At 47.3% G+C, this 13,743-nt stretch overlaps 1 protein-coding gene across 1 annotated transcript in view; it reads left to right on the top strand.

Annotated features, from left to right (window-relative positions):
• The window catches only part of Fbxo42 (F-box protein 42), a 58,279-nt gene that overhangs the window by 38,326 nt on the left and 6,210 nt on the right, over positions 1-13,743 (top strand). The window contains 4 exon segments of the mRNA NM_001395590.1: positions 9,063-9,216; positions 10,464-10,574; positions 13,128-13,224; positions 13,664-13,720. Coding sequence (NP_001382519.1) covers positions 9,063-9,216; positions 10,464-10,574; positions 13,128-13,224; positions 13,664-13,720 — 419 coding nt within the window.

Here is a 13,743-nt window from a genome sequence, read left to right on the forward strand (position 1 = left end):
AGAGCTCAGGTCTCCTGGACCTTGGGAAATCAGATTGAACTTCTCCCTAGAATCTATATTTCAGACAGGTAGAGCCCTAGAACTTTCTCCACCAGTAACTTTATCTCGAGTGTGGTTCTACTCTGTGCCCTCTCAGCCAGCACCTTTGTACTGTGTGTGTTGAGTGCCTTTGTATGGAGTGTGGCTCTACCCCATGTGCTTTTTTTGGGCACCATTGCTATTTTACTACACTTTCTGAAATCTTAAAATGATATTTGATTGGTGTATGTCAGTGACAGTGACATACAAACTGTATTTATGTGAAGAATTATGTATTTATTATCGGTGATGCATGCATTTAATCCCAGCATTCGGGAGGCAGAGGCAGGAGGATCTCTTAGTTCATAGCCCGCCTGGTCTACAGAGTTCCATAACAGCCAGGGCTGCACAGAAAGAAACCTTGTTTCAAAAAACGAAACAAAACAAAAAAGCCCCAAACCCTGCCTTGTGGTGATGCAGACATGAATGCTCCATAGCACATGTATGAGTGGAGAGGAATTTCCGAGTTCTTTCTCCTTCCTCCATGTGGGCTCCAGAGATTGAACCTGGGACAGCGAGTATCTTTGCCATAAGAATTATCCTGCTAGCACCTAAGCATGACTTCTTGAAAACCTCACTCCAAGAGGTTTTGACTCTAACAGTTGTTTACTAGTTAAAGTACCTACGACATCACGTAACCAGGATAGCAGAATGCTTACAGACCACTGCCAGTTTTGACATTAACTATTTAGTTTTGTTTCAGGCAGGGTCTCACTTCATAGACCTGACTGGTCTGGAAGGCACAGATCCGCTTGTCTTTCACAGGAGTGCTGGGTTTAGAGGCATAACTTCACACCTTGCATTTTTATTTTTTATTTTTTTAGATTTATTGGCTTGGTGGGTGGTGGTACTGGAGGAATGGTATCTTAGTTAGGGTTTTATTGTTGTGAAGAGACACCATGACCAAGGCAGCTCTTATAAAGGCAAATAGTTGGTTGTTGGAGGAAGAGTGTCACTGTGGAGATAGGTTTTAAGGTCCTATGGTCAAGAGAGACCCTCCTCCTGGTCCTGTGGAAGATAGTCTCCTTCTAGCTGCCGTAGGATCAAGATGTAGAACCCTCAGCTCCCTCTCCTGCACCATGCCTGCCTGGACGCTGCCATGTTCCCACCATGATAAGAATGGACTGAACCTCTGAACCTGTAAGCCAGCCCCAAGTAAATGTATGTCTGTGCCTCTGTCCCTTCTGCTTCTGTCCTGCATTGGCAGGCGAGCTTGCTCTGTCCTGTTGGGACACAGTGGGAGGAGCTTATGTCCAGGCACCTTTCATGGGGTAGGTCTGACTTGGGTCAGCTCCTGCCTGCCTTCCGCTCGTTGGTGGGCAGTTGAGTCCCAGGCATACAACATATGCTTGTAGCTGGCTCAGAACAGAAGCAGGGGAAATGTGCTTGATTCAAGGACTTCTCCACCGGGGTTGGGGATTTAGCTCAGTAGTAGAGCGCTTGCCTAGCAAGCACAAGGTCCTGGGTTCGGTCCCCAGCTCCAAAAAAAAGAAGAAAAAAGAAAAAAAAAGGACTTCTCCACCATTTATCACCAGCTCTGGCTTCTCCTTACTTTGTTTACAGACACAGTTTATTCTTCTTGGGGTGGCAACTTTGCCTTGTTTTCCTCTGGCCTGATGTAGTCCTGGGGCAGTGTGTGTGTGTACCTGTGCTCTCGGGGTTTATGGGGAAGAGCAGAGGGAAGGGAGGAATTCTTCAGACTCTGAGGTTTTTCTAGAACACATGCCTTTGGAAGTGAATAGTATTCTGTGCTGCGGGAGAGAAGGGCAGGACCTACCCCATAGAGAACCGTGTAACCTTTGGTCCTCTGGGGACAGTGAAAAGACCAGCATGGTTCAGGGCTGGTGGGGCTTTCCCATTTCCCCAGGAGGGAAGGCCTGTGACTAGCACATTGTCTTCACTGTGAGGGGAGCTACTTGAAAGGGAGCTGACTGGGACTGCAATTAACATGTTATCAGATGCACCTCTCCTGCCCCAGAAAGAGAGCTTGCAGTGGAGACAAGGAGTCTTCCCTGTTTTTCATGTTGTTAATTTCTAGCTGGTAAACGTCCCCCTGTTCTGCAGTGCCCTTTCATGTGGCTTTGTTGGCATGGAACAGTGCCCATGGAGTTCTTTGTGTTCAGGCTCCTGGCTGGCTTCTCAGAGCAGGTACTAAAGTGTTTGCCACGGGGACATTCCACAAACGACTCGGGGTATTTTTAAAGGCATGGGTGTGGGTGTAAGAGTGAAAATGTGTACCTGTAGTGGGCCGTGGCGCACATGCCTGTGTTCCATCACTGCAGAGCCTGAGGCTAGAGGGCTGAAGCAGTCAGTCTCCCTGGCCCACAAAACCCGTAGGGATCCCATCTCAAAACACCAAGCCACATAGTGAAACTTTTCTGAGACTATATATCTGTATCTGTACCTCTATATCTATCTCTATCTCTGTATGTACCTGTCTGTCTGTCTAGCCCTTCAAGCTCTCAAGTCAGTGACTTCTTACATCAGTTGATGTTCTGCTCTTGTCGAAACTGAGGCATACAATAGAAAGACAGGGAAATTGGAGAGACAGGTTTACACTAAGAAAGCCAGGCATGGTGACACACATACCTTTAATCCAAACACTTGGGAGGTAGAGGCAGGTGGATCTCTGGTTTTTATGCTAGCCTGGTCTACAGAGCAAATCCAAGAGCACCCAGGGCTATATAAAAAGACCCTGTTTAAAAAAATATTAAATATGGGCTGGAGACATGGCTCAGTGGTTAAGAGCACTGATTGCTCTTCCAGAGGTCCTGAGTTCAATTCCCAGCAACCACATGGTGGCCAACAACCATCTGTCGTGGGATCTGATGCCCTCTTCTGGTGTGTCTGAAGACAGCTACAGTGTACTCATATAAATAAATAAAGAGAAATGTTTGGATTTATCGGGTTGTGATTGTGGCTGCTGCCTGCAGGCTGTGTCATGGTCACAGGGAGGCAGCTCTGTCCTACCATGGGAGGGCCCTCTCATCAGTAGACTTCCGTGTGGTAGACTTCAGTGCAGCAGATGTTTCCAGAAGAAGTGGCCCCTCTGTCCAAGTATAGTCTGTTATTGGGAGACACTGAGCAGCTTGTTTCTGCACCGTGTGCCAAGCAAACCCTCTGGTGTAAAATAGGTGACAGATGACAGCTCTCCCTCCAGTGCCCAGACAGACAGAAGTGCTGTGTTGTCCTGTGAACCCCGCATACAGTGCCTACAACAGCCAGAAGAGGGCACCAGAGTCCCTGCGGCTGGAATTACTGGCAGGGTGAGTGCTGGGACCTGAAGTCAGGTTTCCTGGGAGAACAGTGAGCACTCCTAACCTTTACACCATCCTGAACCCCAAAAGGAGAGTGTTTACCCCTGGCTTCAGGGCACTTTAGACCATGCCCTCTTTAAAACACAGCAACATGCAGTTAAGCATATGGGAACCTATAGCTGAACTTTGTTTTGCTTGCTGAGTTTCTTTTGAAATCATTAGCATGCTATTGTGTTCCGTTCTCAGACTTTACCTCTGACGTGTCCCTAATGTCTAGTCTTAGATCAGCTTTCAAAATCATGAACTATTAACAAGTCACATGTGTAGCTGGAAGTCTTTTGTCTAGAAGTCAGTAGTGGGAACAGTCTGGGTTTGCTTTTATTTATCTGGCAGTAGCTATAGATGATGGTGACCAGGGAAATACTTGCATATTAAAATATTAATTTATTTTAATAACCCTTTAATCAGAATTTTTGTCAAGTAAAACCCATATTGGACTTCTGCCATTATCCAATTATTGAAATGATAGTCACATGCATATAGTTACATGCATAATAAATGCATATAAGGGGGCGTGAATCACTATGAGTTTGTATGGGTTATAAAAGGGATTAACAGCCAGGTATGGTGACGAATGACTTTAATCCCAGCACTTGGGAGGCAGAGGCAGGCAGATCTCTTGAGTCTGAGGCCACCCTGGTCTACAGAGCCAGTTCCTGGACAGCCAGAGTCATTATACAGAGAAACCCTGTGTCTTAGTTAGGGTTTTACTGCTGTGAACAGACACCATGTCTAATATAACTCTTAAAAGGACAACATTTAATTGGGAATGGCTTATGGATTTAGAGGTTCAGTCCATTATCATCAAAGCATGAACATGGCAGCATCTAGGCAGTCACGGTGCGGGAGGAGCTGAGAGGTCTACTTCTTGTTCCTGAGGCAGCCAGGAGAAGACTGGCTTCCAGGCAACTTAAACAAGGGTCTTAAAGCCCGCCCCACGGTGACACACTTCCTCCAACAAGGCCACACCTCCAAATAGCGCCACTCCTTCAAATAGCGCCACTCCTTGGACCAAGAATATTCAAACTACCGTTCCCTGTCTTGCAAAACCAAAATCAAAACAAAAAATAAAAATAAAAGGGATTCGTTAGAATGGCTTACATCATAGGGACTGGGTGGCCCACCAGTAGCCATGGAACACTAGAGAAGGACACAGTAACTGCTGTGTCCCCTGAGCCAGATGCCTCAGCAGACTGAATCTGGTGCTGAAGGCTGGAGGACTTCTGGAGACCTTATTGGAAGGTCTGATGTCAGCCGAGGATGGAGGCGGTGGCATCAGAGATAAGGACACTGGCCATCAGCACCAGCTCCTAGGGGCTGGAAGTAGTGTCTGTGCTGCCATGGCCAGCAGGAGGGTAACCCTGACCCGTCCTGACATTTAATCATGACGTGAGGGCATTTCCAGAAAGGGTTATCTGAGAGCAGAAGGCCCTCAGAATGGATGGCACCCTGCAGGGACAGGCCCTGTATATAGAGAAAGCACTTTCACCTGCACTCTGCCTTCCAGACGGACTCCATTCCTGGACCCACAAAATGAAAGGAACCACAGGTATCCTGTGCTCTCAACACAAGTGTGTAACCACCACACACCCGCGTGAATAAGTGGAGAGGAACTGGGTTCTGTTTTTATTTAAATATTAAAACCAAGATAACAAGCGTGTTTGTTGAGACAATGAATGAATTTTGAGAAAGTAGTAGGCTTGTGACATTTGTGAGTTCAACCTACCCCATCAATCAAGTGCCCTTCCGACTTCCCTACAGGCAGGGCAGTGGAGGCATCGTCTCAACTGAAGTTCCTCTCCCAGGTGACTCTACCTTGTATGGAGTTCAGTGTTGATTCTTTCATTTGCTCAGGAATCTTACTAACCTCCAGAAATAGAGTCTGTTTCTGTTCCTCAGTGTAGATGCTGTAGAGTTTTATCCAGATTACCAAGTTTGTATTGCAGATTGTGTTTTGAAGGGCTGGGGAGAGTTCAGTAGTTGACAGCACACACTGCTCTTGCTGTTCCCAGTTCAGTTCCCAGCATCCATGTAGGCAGACCACAGTGCTTCATGGGGATCTGATGCCTCTGGTTGCACTCATGTGCACACATCCATGTGGACACACGCACACACACGTGCACACATGGGCATGCCCACACTTACATAAATACTAAGATCAGTTTAATAAATAAATAAAAGTAAGAATTGCTCTTTGGATTGTCCCATTGTGTGGCTGTTGGGGAGACCTAGTGGCGATGAGCTTCAGTTTCCACATTGACTGCAAACCCTATCACCAGGTCTCGGATGAAACCCGCGTGCTAGTCTAGAGGGTCCAAGTCACTGAGTCATGCTGCAGTCTTTTAGCCTTTTCTTTTAACTCTTTATTGATTCTTTGTGGATTTCACATCATTCACCCTGATCCTCGTCTTCTCCTCATTCCTCCCTCCGTAGCCCTCATCCACCTATGCAGTCTTTCCCCCAAAAGAAAACAAAAATATAGCTGTGGAAGCTGCAGTATGTGATGGTGTGTCACACAGGAAACTGTAACCTGAGTTTTTCAAAACCTATTTTTTTTAAAGATTTATTTATTATATATGAGTACACTGTAGCTGTCTTCACACACACCAGAAGAGGGCATCAGATCTCATTACAGATGGTTGTGAGCCACCATGTGGTTGCTGGGATTTGAACTTAGGACCTGTGGAAGAGCAGTCAGCGCTCTTAACCATTGAGCCATCTCTCTAGCCCTCAAAACCTTTTTTTTTTTTTTTTTTTTTTTTTTTTTTGGTTCTTTTTTTCGGAGCTGGGGACCGAACCCAGGGCCTTGTGCTTCCTAGGTAAGCGCTCTACCACTGAGCTAAATCCCCAGCCCCTCAAAACCTATTTTTAATGAAAGTTCTTAAACTCTTTAACCTTCCTTGTAGCCCCCACACACCAGAGATAGTGGAAAAGAAAGAATATGGGGGAAGTGGACCTGTTTAGAAAAGTTCTTTGGAGCAGCTCCAGTCTGTATTATCTGGAAATCGGCAGTTCAGTTCACAGGTCACCAGTGGCAGCTGGATCCACTTGCAAACACTTCACAGACACACCAGCAGTCCAGTTCAGTAGAGTTGGGACCGCAAACACAAATCAGCAGCAGTGGCACTGCCCAGCAGAGACTGCCAGGTCCACAGCCTTGGCTTGAGTCAGCAGGAAGGACCCAGAGGGACACCAGGACAAGTTCTCAGCTGTGGCTCTCTCAGGGAAGCAAAGATCAGCGAAGACTTGAGACCCACAAGCATTGCACAGCTAGCTGTACCAGCAGGCCAAGTCTGTCTCTATGGAGTCTGTCACTCTCCAAACATCAGGTGTCCTCCAAGGGTCTCATCTCCGCACGTGCATCTGTCTCAGCTGACATCACTGTGCCAGTCAGCCCAGGTCCACAGAAGTGGCAAGAAACTGCAGCACACCACCAGAAGTTTTTTTGGAGCATTTCTCTCTATGGAGCCCTGACAAATGGAGCTCAACTACTCATGTAAGGTGGACCAATACATGGTGTTGTAAGCAAAGAATCTTCATCACGTGTCCTTTCACGTGCTTGATTTAACAGAACACCCTCTCTCCTGTGTCTGCTTTAGCAAAACGTTCCTTCACAAGTCTGCCTTAGCCTTTCACACCTGTGCCCACTTCAGGAAACACTCCTTCACATGTTTGTCCCAGCAAAACACCATCCAACCGACTTTCCAAAGAACCTTTAAGTAAGTTCCCACTTCAGTACCCTTTTATCTACATCTTTTCTTGCAGATGATGGCTGCAGTGAGCCATTGGTCTGTGAGGCCTCTGGCTTCTGCTCCCTGTCAGTACTGGAACTCCTCTCTGATAGCCTGTTGTTGTGCTGTCGTTGTCCTGTGCTGTGAAGATCTTCATCCAGCACTGCCCAGCTTAGAGGTGGGGCCAGCCCACCCCTGCCGCTGCCCAAATGAGGTGGGGTAGGACCGGGGCTCCTGCTTAGCTCTCTTTTCTTGTGTGAGACAGGGGTTCTTTGTGTGGCTAGCTGTCCTGGAGCTAGATCTGTAGGCCAGGCGGGCCTTGAACTCTGAGATCCTTGTTCCTCTGCAGCTCCAGTGCTAGGATTAAAGGCAGATACCACCACCACCTGGCCTTTATGTTTTTTCCCTTTAAAGATAGGATCTCACTGTATAGCCTGGCCTGTTAGACATTTTATTTGTGGGGTTTGTTTGTTGGTTTCTTTCATTTTACCCATAAGTTCCAAGTGAGTTTCAAGGGTATGAAACTTTGTTTTGTATTTCACAGAATGAGTCATTTTGGAGTACAATAACTCTGAACTAGATCATTAAAATACAATGAATTGTTAGATTTCTCTAGTTGAGCTAAGCAGCCTTCCCTAGGGAAGGGAAATTATTCAACTAGAAGCAGTTACGGACTGAAAACAGATTGTGGGCTGGGGATATGTCTTAGTTGGTGTGCTGTGTGTCAAAGGGAACCCTAGGTACCTTCCCCAGCAGCCCATAGACTAGGCATGGTCAATTGCACCTGTCAGAAGTTCAGTGTCATACTTAGCTACATAGCAACTCTGAGAACATCCTGGGCCACATGAGACCCTTTCTTAATAGTGTAAAAGAAAAAATTGCTGAACGATGTTTGCTCATACCTTTGCTCCCAGTACTCGGGAGGCAGAGGCAAGCGGATCTCTGAGTTTGAGGCCAGCCAGGGCTACACAAAGAAACCCTGTCTCAAAAAAACAAAAACAAAAACATAATAAATTTAAAATTTTCTTTTATGCGCTTGAGTGTTTTGCTGGCACGTGTATCTGTGTTCCATATGTGTGCCTGATGCCCATGGAGTCCAGAAGAGGGCATCAGGTCCCCTGAAACTGGAGTTACATGTTGTGACCTGCCATGTCATTTCTGGAAATTGAACCCTGGTCCTCTTATCTGCCTGGTAGTTTTGTTTTTTAATATTCCAGTATTTTCTGACCCATAGATATTGGGACAGATTACTTTGACCACACTAACAATGAGATACCAGTAGGGGTTAGGGGCGATAATAATGCTCATATCAAAACAAAAAACTCTGGAAAGGTATGTCTGTCTATGAGAGATGTGTCATCTCAACACGAGCCATTTCTTTCTTTGCTTTTTCTTTTAGATAGGGCATCATGGAGCCCATGCTGGTCTCAAACTCGGTGTGGAGTTGAGACTGCCCTTAGACTAAGTTATGACAGGGTTGTATCTCACTGAACCTGTTGTAAGTTGAAAGTAACTCAGTATACCTCCCAGACACCGCAGCACAGCCACACAGATGGTTTGTAGTGCTCACCATTCTTTCTGTGACCGTGAGACTTGAGGTGAGGTTCCTCTATTACCCAACATTCTCACTAGCCTATAAAAGATCCCACTAACTGTGGGCCATTGTAGCTCCATATGTAAGGTGAGCCAAGGTAAGTTGGGACCTTTTGAGATGGGCGTCCTTGCACTGCACTTTCCCAAGAAAACTGAGTACCTCTCTGTGCTGGGTATGAAGATGTATGAGTCAGTAATGGGTCCCGTAGACCTGAAAACTGAGCTTTTCCCCCTTACCCTTCTGCTGGGTGACAGACATTGATTGCCCCCTTCTCATCCTTCCAAGGAAAGGTGATCTGTGGGTATGCTCCTCAGTCTAACCCGTGCTGTTGCTTTCTCCTAGGGTCCTATCCTTCCCCCAAAGCTGGGGCCACTCTGGTCGTGTACAAGGACTTGCTAGTGCTATTTGGTGGCTGGACAAGGCCAAGTCCCTATCCCTTACACCAACCAGAGAGATTCTTTGATGAAATTCACACATACTCACCATCTAAAAACTGGTAAGCCCCACAGATAACCTGTTCTGTGTCTGGAAGAAATGGCTTCATTGTGTTGTATTTTAGTTATTTTGGGTGTGTGTGAAGGGCAGAGACTATCTGCAGCCATTTCTCTCTTCTAACCTTGTGAATCCTAGAGATCACGTTCAGGCTCGGGGACAAGGGCCTTAGCCCACCAGGCTGTCTTGCTTCCCCCCAAATGGGCTTTAAATCAGTGGATTCTTTATTTCTGTGTCAAGAACCTCTCGGAGGGGCTGGAGAGGTGGCTAAGAATGCTTCTGGTCTTACAGAGGACCAAAGCTTACTTCCCAGTACTCTGCTCCAAAGGATCTAACACACACACACACACACACACACACACCAGGAGGAGGAGGGGAGGAGGAGGAAGAAGAGGAGGAGGGGAGGAGCTCTGGTGGGAGAAGGAGGAGGAGGAGGAGGAGGAGGAAGAGGAGGAGGAGGAGGAGGAGGAGGAGGAGGAGGAGGAGGAGGAGGAGGAGGAGGAGGAGAGGAGGAGCTCTGGTTGGAGAAGGAGGCTCCAGCTTCTGCAGCTCTCCTCTGGGAACACAGGAGCACGATGCTGCCACAGTTTCAGGCTGTTTCTCAGACATGTCTGTCTTTTTTTGTTTTTGTTTAGTTTCGTTTTTTTGAAGAGGTCTCTCAACATTTCCTTGACTGTCCTAGAACTCACTGTGCAGACCCAGCTGCCCTCAGATTCACAGAGGTCCTCCTTCCTCTGCCTCCTGAGTTTGTTTTGTTTTGCCTGCATGTGTCTGTGTGAGGGTATCAGGTACCCTGGGATGCAGTTACAGACAGTTGTGAGTCACCATGTGGGTGATGGGAAATGAACCCAGGTCTTCTCTGGAAGAGCAGCCAGCCAGTGCTCTTGACTGCTGAGCCATCTCTCCAGGCCCTAGACATGTCTGTCCTAATGACAGTAACCATCAGTCAGATAAAATGACAGAACGTCCTCAGCAAACCAGGCTGAGGGAGCCACCAAGGCAAATCTTGTCCTATGATGGTCTTCAACTCTTCCTTACCTGTTTGTGGCCACATTGTGATCTTGACGTGGATGTAACTTGGAGAAGGAAGCTCGTGGGAAAGTTGTGAATACCCTGTGCTTTGCCCCCAGCCTTGTCCTGTCCGTGTCAGCTGGGAGGGTGGAAGACTGTGTCCCTAGTGGATCACACCTTACACATTGAAGATGGAGCAGGCGGTTCTGACTTCTGCTTCCTTCCCCTGCTTTCCATTAGGTGGAACTGCATTGTCACCACACACGGGCCTCCTCCTATGGCTGGCCATTCCTCCTGTGTGATAGGTGACAAAATGATTGTCTTCGGTGGCTCCTTAGGATCCCGGCAGATGTAAGTATTTCCAACTTGCTTCATGCTAACAAGAAGGTAGAGACTCCTGTTCATAACAGGGCAGAAAGGTGAAGAAGGCACAGGCCTGACACAGTTCTCCTGAGCCCATCACTTACCTCACCCCAGCATTAGTTCTTCAGTCCCCCCATCCGTGTCAGTGGCTAAAATATTTGCTCCATAAGCTCAGCATTAAGACTTTCTTTTTTCGGGGTTGGGGATTTAGCTCAGTGGTAGAGCGCTTGCCTAGGAAGCGCAAGGCCCTGGGTTCGGTCCCCAGCTCCAAAAAAAGAAGACTTTCTTTTTTCATTTCTATTTATTTAATGTATGAGTGCTGCATACGCATCTGTAGGCCAGAAGAGGGCACTGGATCCCATTACAGATGGCTGTGAGCCACCATGTGGTGCTGGGAATTGAACTCAGGACCTCTGGAAGGGCAGCCAGTGCTCTTAACCGCTGAGCCATCTCTTCAGCCACAAGAATTTCTTTCTGTTTAAAACAGTGGGATCAAGTTCTTGTGAAGGCTCTTTCTTGTTCTGTGCCTATAGAAGGCCATCTTTCAAGAAGCAGGATGTTTCATTGCCCAGCTCAGACCCTTCAGAAGAAGGGAAAAGGTATATTCACAGGATGGGTAGAAATTGTGGACTCTCCAAATGGGATAGGAGATTGGGAAAGTGGATTAGAAAGAGGAAACTAGGGCTGGAGAGATGGCTCAGGGGTTAAGAGCACTGGCTACTCTTCCAGAGGTCCTGAGTTCAATTCCCAGCAATCACATGGTGGCTCACAACCATCTGTAATGGGATCTGATGTCCTCTTCTGGTGTGTCTGAAGACAGCGACAGTGTACTCATATAAATAAAATAAATATTTAAAAAAAAAAAAAAAAGAGGAAACTATCAGGTAGGCTGTTCCCCAGCCACCGCCTTCTGTATCACTGCCTGTCCTGTGTTAGAGTCAGGACAGCAAGTCCATCTGTATCATTGGCATGAATGGGTGCCACAGGAGTGTCCTGTATGCCCTGAATATAGTGGGAGGTTGACGATCTATCAAGAAAATCATTGTAGCTGGTCATGGTGGCACACCCCTTTAATCCCAGCACCCTGGAGGCAGAGGCAGGTGGATCTCTGTGAGTTCAAGGCCAGTCAGGGTTACATAAAGAAAGCCTGCCTCAAAGGAAAAAAAAGAAATAAGTGAGTTGTTGCAGACCCAGGCTTGCCCTGTGACAGGACCCACCAGCTTCGTTTAAAATAGTTATGGAGGAGTTGAGGGCCATCCTCGGCTATGTAGCAAGTTTGAGGCCAGCCTGGGGTATATGAGAATCTGTTTTTTTGTTTTTGTTTTTTTTAAAGCAAAGCAATACAAAAACAAAAATGTAAATTAAATACAAAATATTTATGGAGAAAAACAAGAGGAACTGCGCTATAGAGAGAGGGGGCTTAGGGTTTAAATTTAAGAGTATGTGCGTGCTTGCTTTGCTTTGCTTCGCTAGTGCTCCCGTGCTCGCTCGCGCGCGCGCGCGCGCTCTCTCTCTCTCTCTCTCTCTCTCTCACGGGACAGCCATGCCAAGGTCACCCTGCCCCTTTCCTTGCAGGGGGAGTTGGTGTTTTGACACAGGGTCTCTGACCAGCCTGGGATTTATGTAGACCAGGCTAGTGACAAATTCACTGTGATCCTCCTGCCTCTGCCTGGGACTGTTGGAGTGTGACACCATGCCCATCGCCCATCGCTGCTACCTTGTGGAGATAGCAGCTGGTTCCTGATGAGCCTGCAGCTTTATTGGCCTCTGTGAAGTACTCTTTGTCCTCATCAACAGAGCCTTTTAAGCTCTTGCACAATGAAAGATGCCTTCAGAGCTATTTTTCTTTCTTGTGGTTTTGGTTTTAGAAGGCCATCACTTGACCAGGAGCCGCCTCCTACTGCCACTGACAGACTTGTTCTTTGGATCCAAAGTGTGGCTGTGCTCAGCTCAGACTTTATGGCCACAGAGAAACAAAAGTTGAAAGGTGTCAGGACATTCAGTGCTGACTGTGTACTGAGAAGCCATTGTAATAGAACTGCCCCCTCTAGTGCCTGCCCTCTCCCCACCCCTCCGTTTTTTTGTGGGGAGTTTTTTTGGTTTGGTTTGGTTTGGTTTGGTTTGGTTTGGTTTGGTTTGGTTTTGCAGAGACAGGGTTTCTCTGTGTAGCCTTACTGCCCTGGAATTTTCTGTACACCACACTGGCCTTTTACTCAGAGATCCTCCTGCCTCTGCCTCTGCACACTGGAATCAAAGGTGTGTGCTACCATGCCTGCTTTCTGTCAGTTCTGTAGAACAGCAGCATAAGAGAGGACACAAAGGTACAGAAAACAAAGTTTCTTGTTTAGGCTGCAGAGGTCTTTCTTCTTCTGAAGGCCCTGAACTCTGAGGAAACCGTCTCTGAAGACTCCTCCAGCCCAGACAGGCTGTATGTGTGAAAATGGTGGAAGTCTACCAGCTGGGCACAGGCCAGAAACTCTCAGCCAGAACTGTGCTCTCTCGAACTCACAACTTCCTTCTGACTGTGTTCTTACCTCACAGGAGCAATGAAGTCTGGGTCCTTGACCTGGAGCAGTGGGCGTGGTCCAAGCCGAACATCTCTGGCCCCAGCCCTCACCCCCGAGGTGGCCAGTCTCAGGTGCTAAAGAGTTTAACTATTGAGCAAGCACTGTAGTATCTTTGTGGAGTGTGTACTGAGTGAGGTGAGGTCCCTGTGCAGTGAGCCAGAGAGAGAGAGAGAGAGAGAGAGAGAGAGAGAGAGAGAGAGAGAGAGAGTGTGTGTGTGTGTGTGTGTGTGTGTGTACAGTTTCTATTGTGCTGTGTTACCTACAGTGGCCTCTGGGGGTTTTAGTAAGAGAATTCTGCATTGCTGTGGTTAGCATACTTGCATGGATACTTTTTCAAGGAAGAAGGTGTCCTAGGGTCGTGAGTTCAAAGGGATGGAAGGAAGTACATGAGTTGAGTAGAGACTGCAGCTGGGATACTCACTTGGGAGCTGGGCCTGATGTTGTGTACGTCGTGGGAAGTCAGGATCCTGGGTCTCTGTAGATTTATTTTAACTTTGTTTGTCTCCCCAGATTGTTATAGATGATGCAACCATCCTGATCCTTGGTGGCTGTGGCGGTCCCAACGCTGTGAGTATTGCAGTGCTGCTTGG

This window comes from Rattus norvegicus, chromosome 5 (assembly GCF_021556685.1).
Source record: "Rattus norvegicus strain SHRSP/BbbUtx chromosome 5, alternate assembly SHRSP_T2T, whole genome shotgun sequence".
In the NCBI taxonomy this organism is placed as follows: domain Eukaryota; kingdom Metazoa; phylum Chordata; class Mammalia; order Rodentia; family Muridae; genus Rattus; species Rattus norvegicus.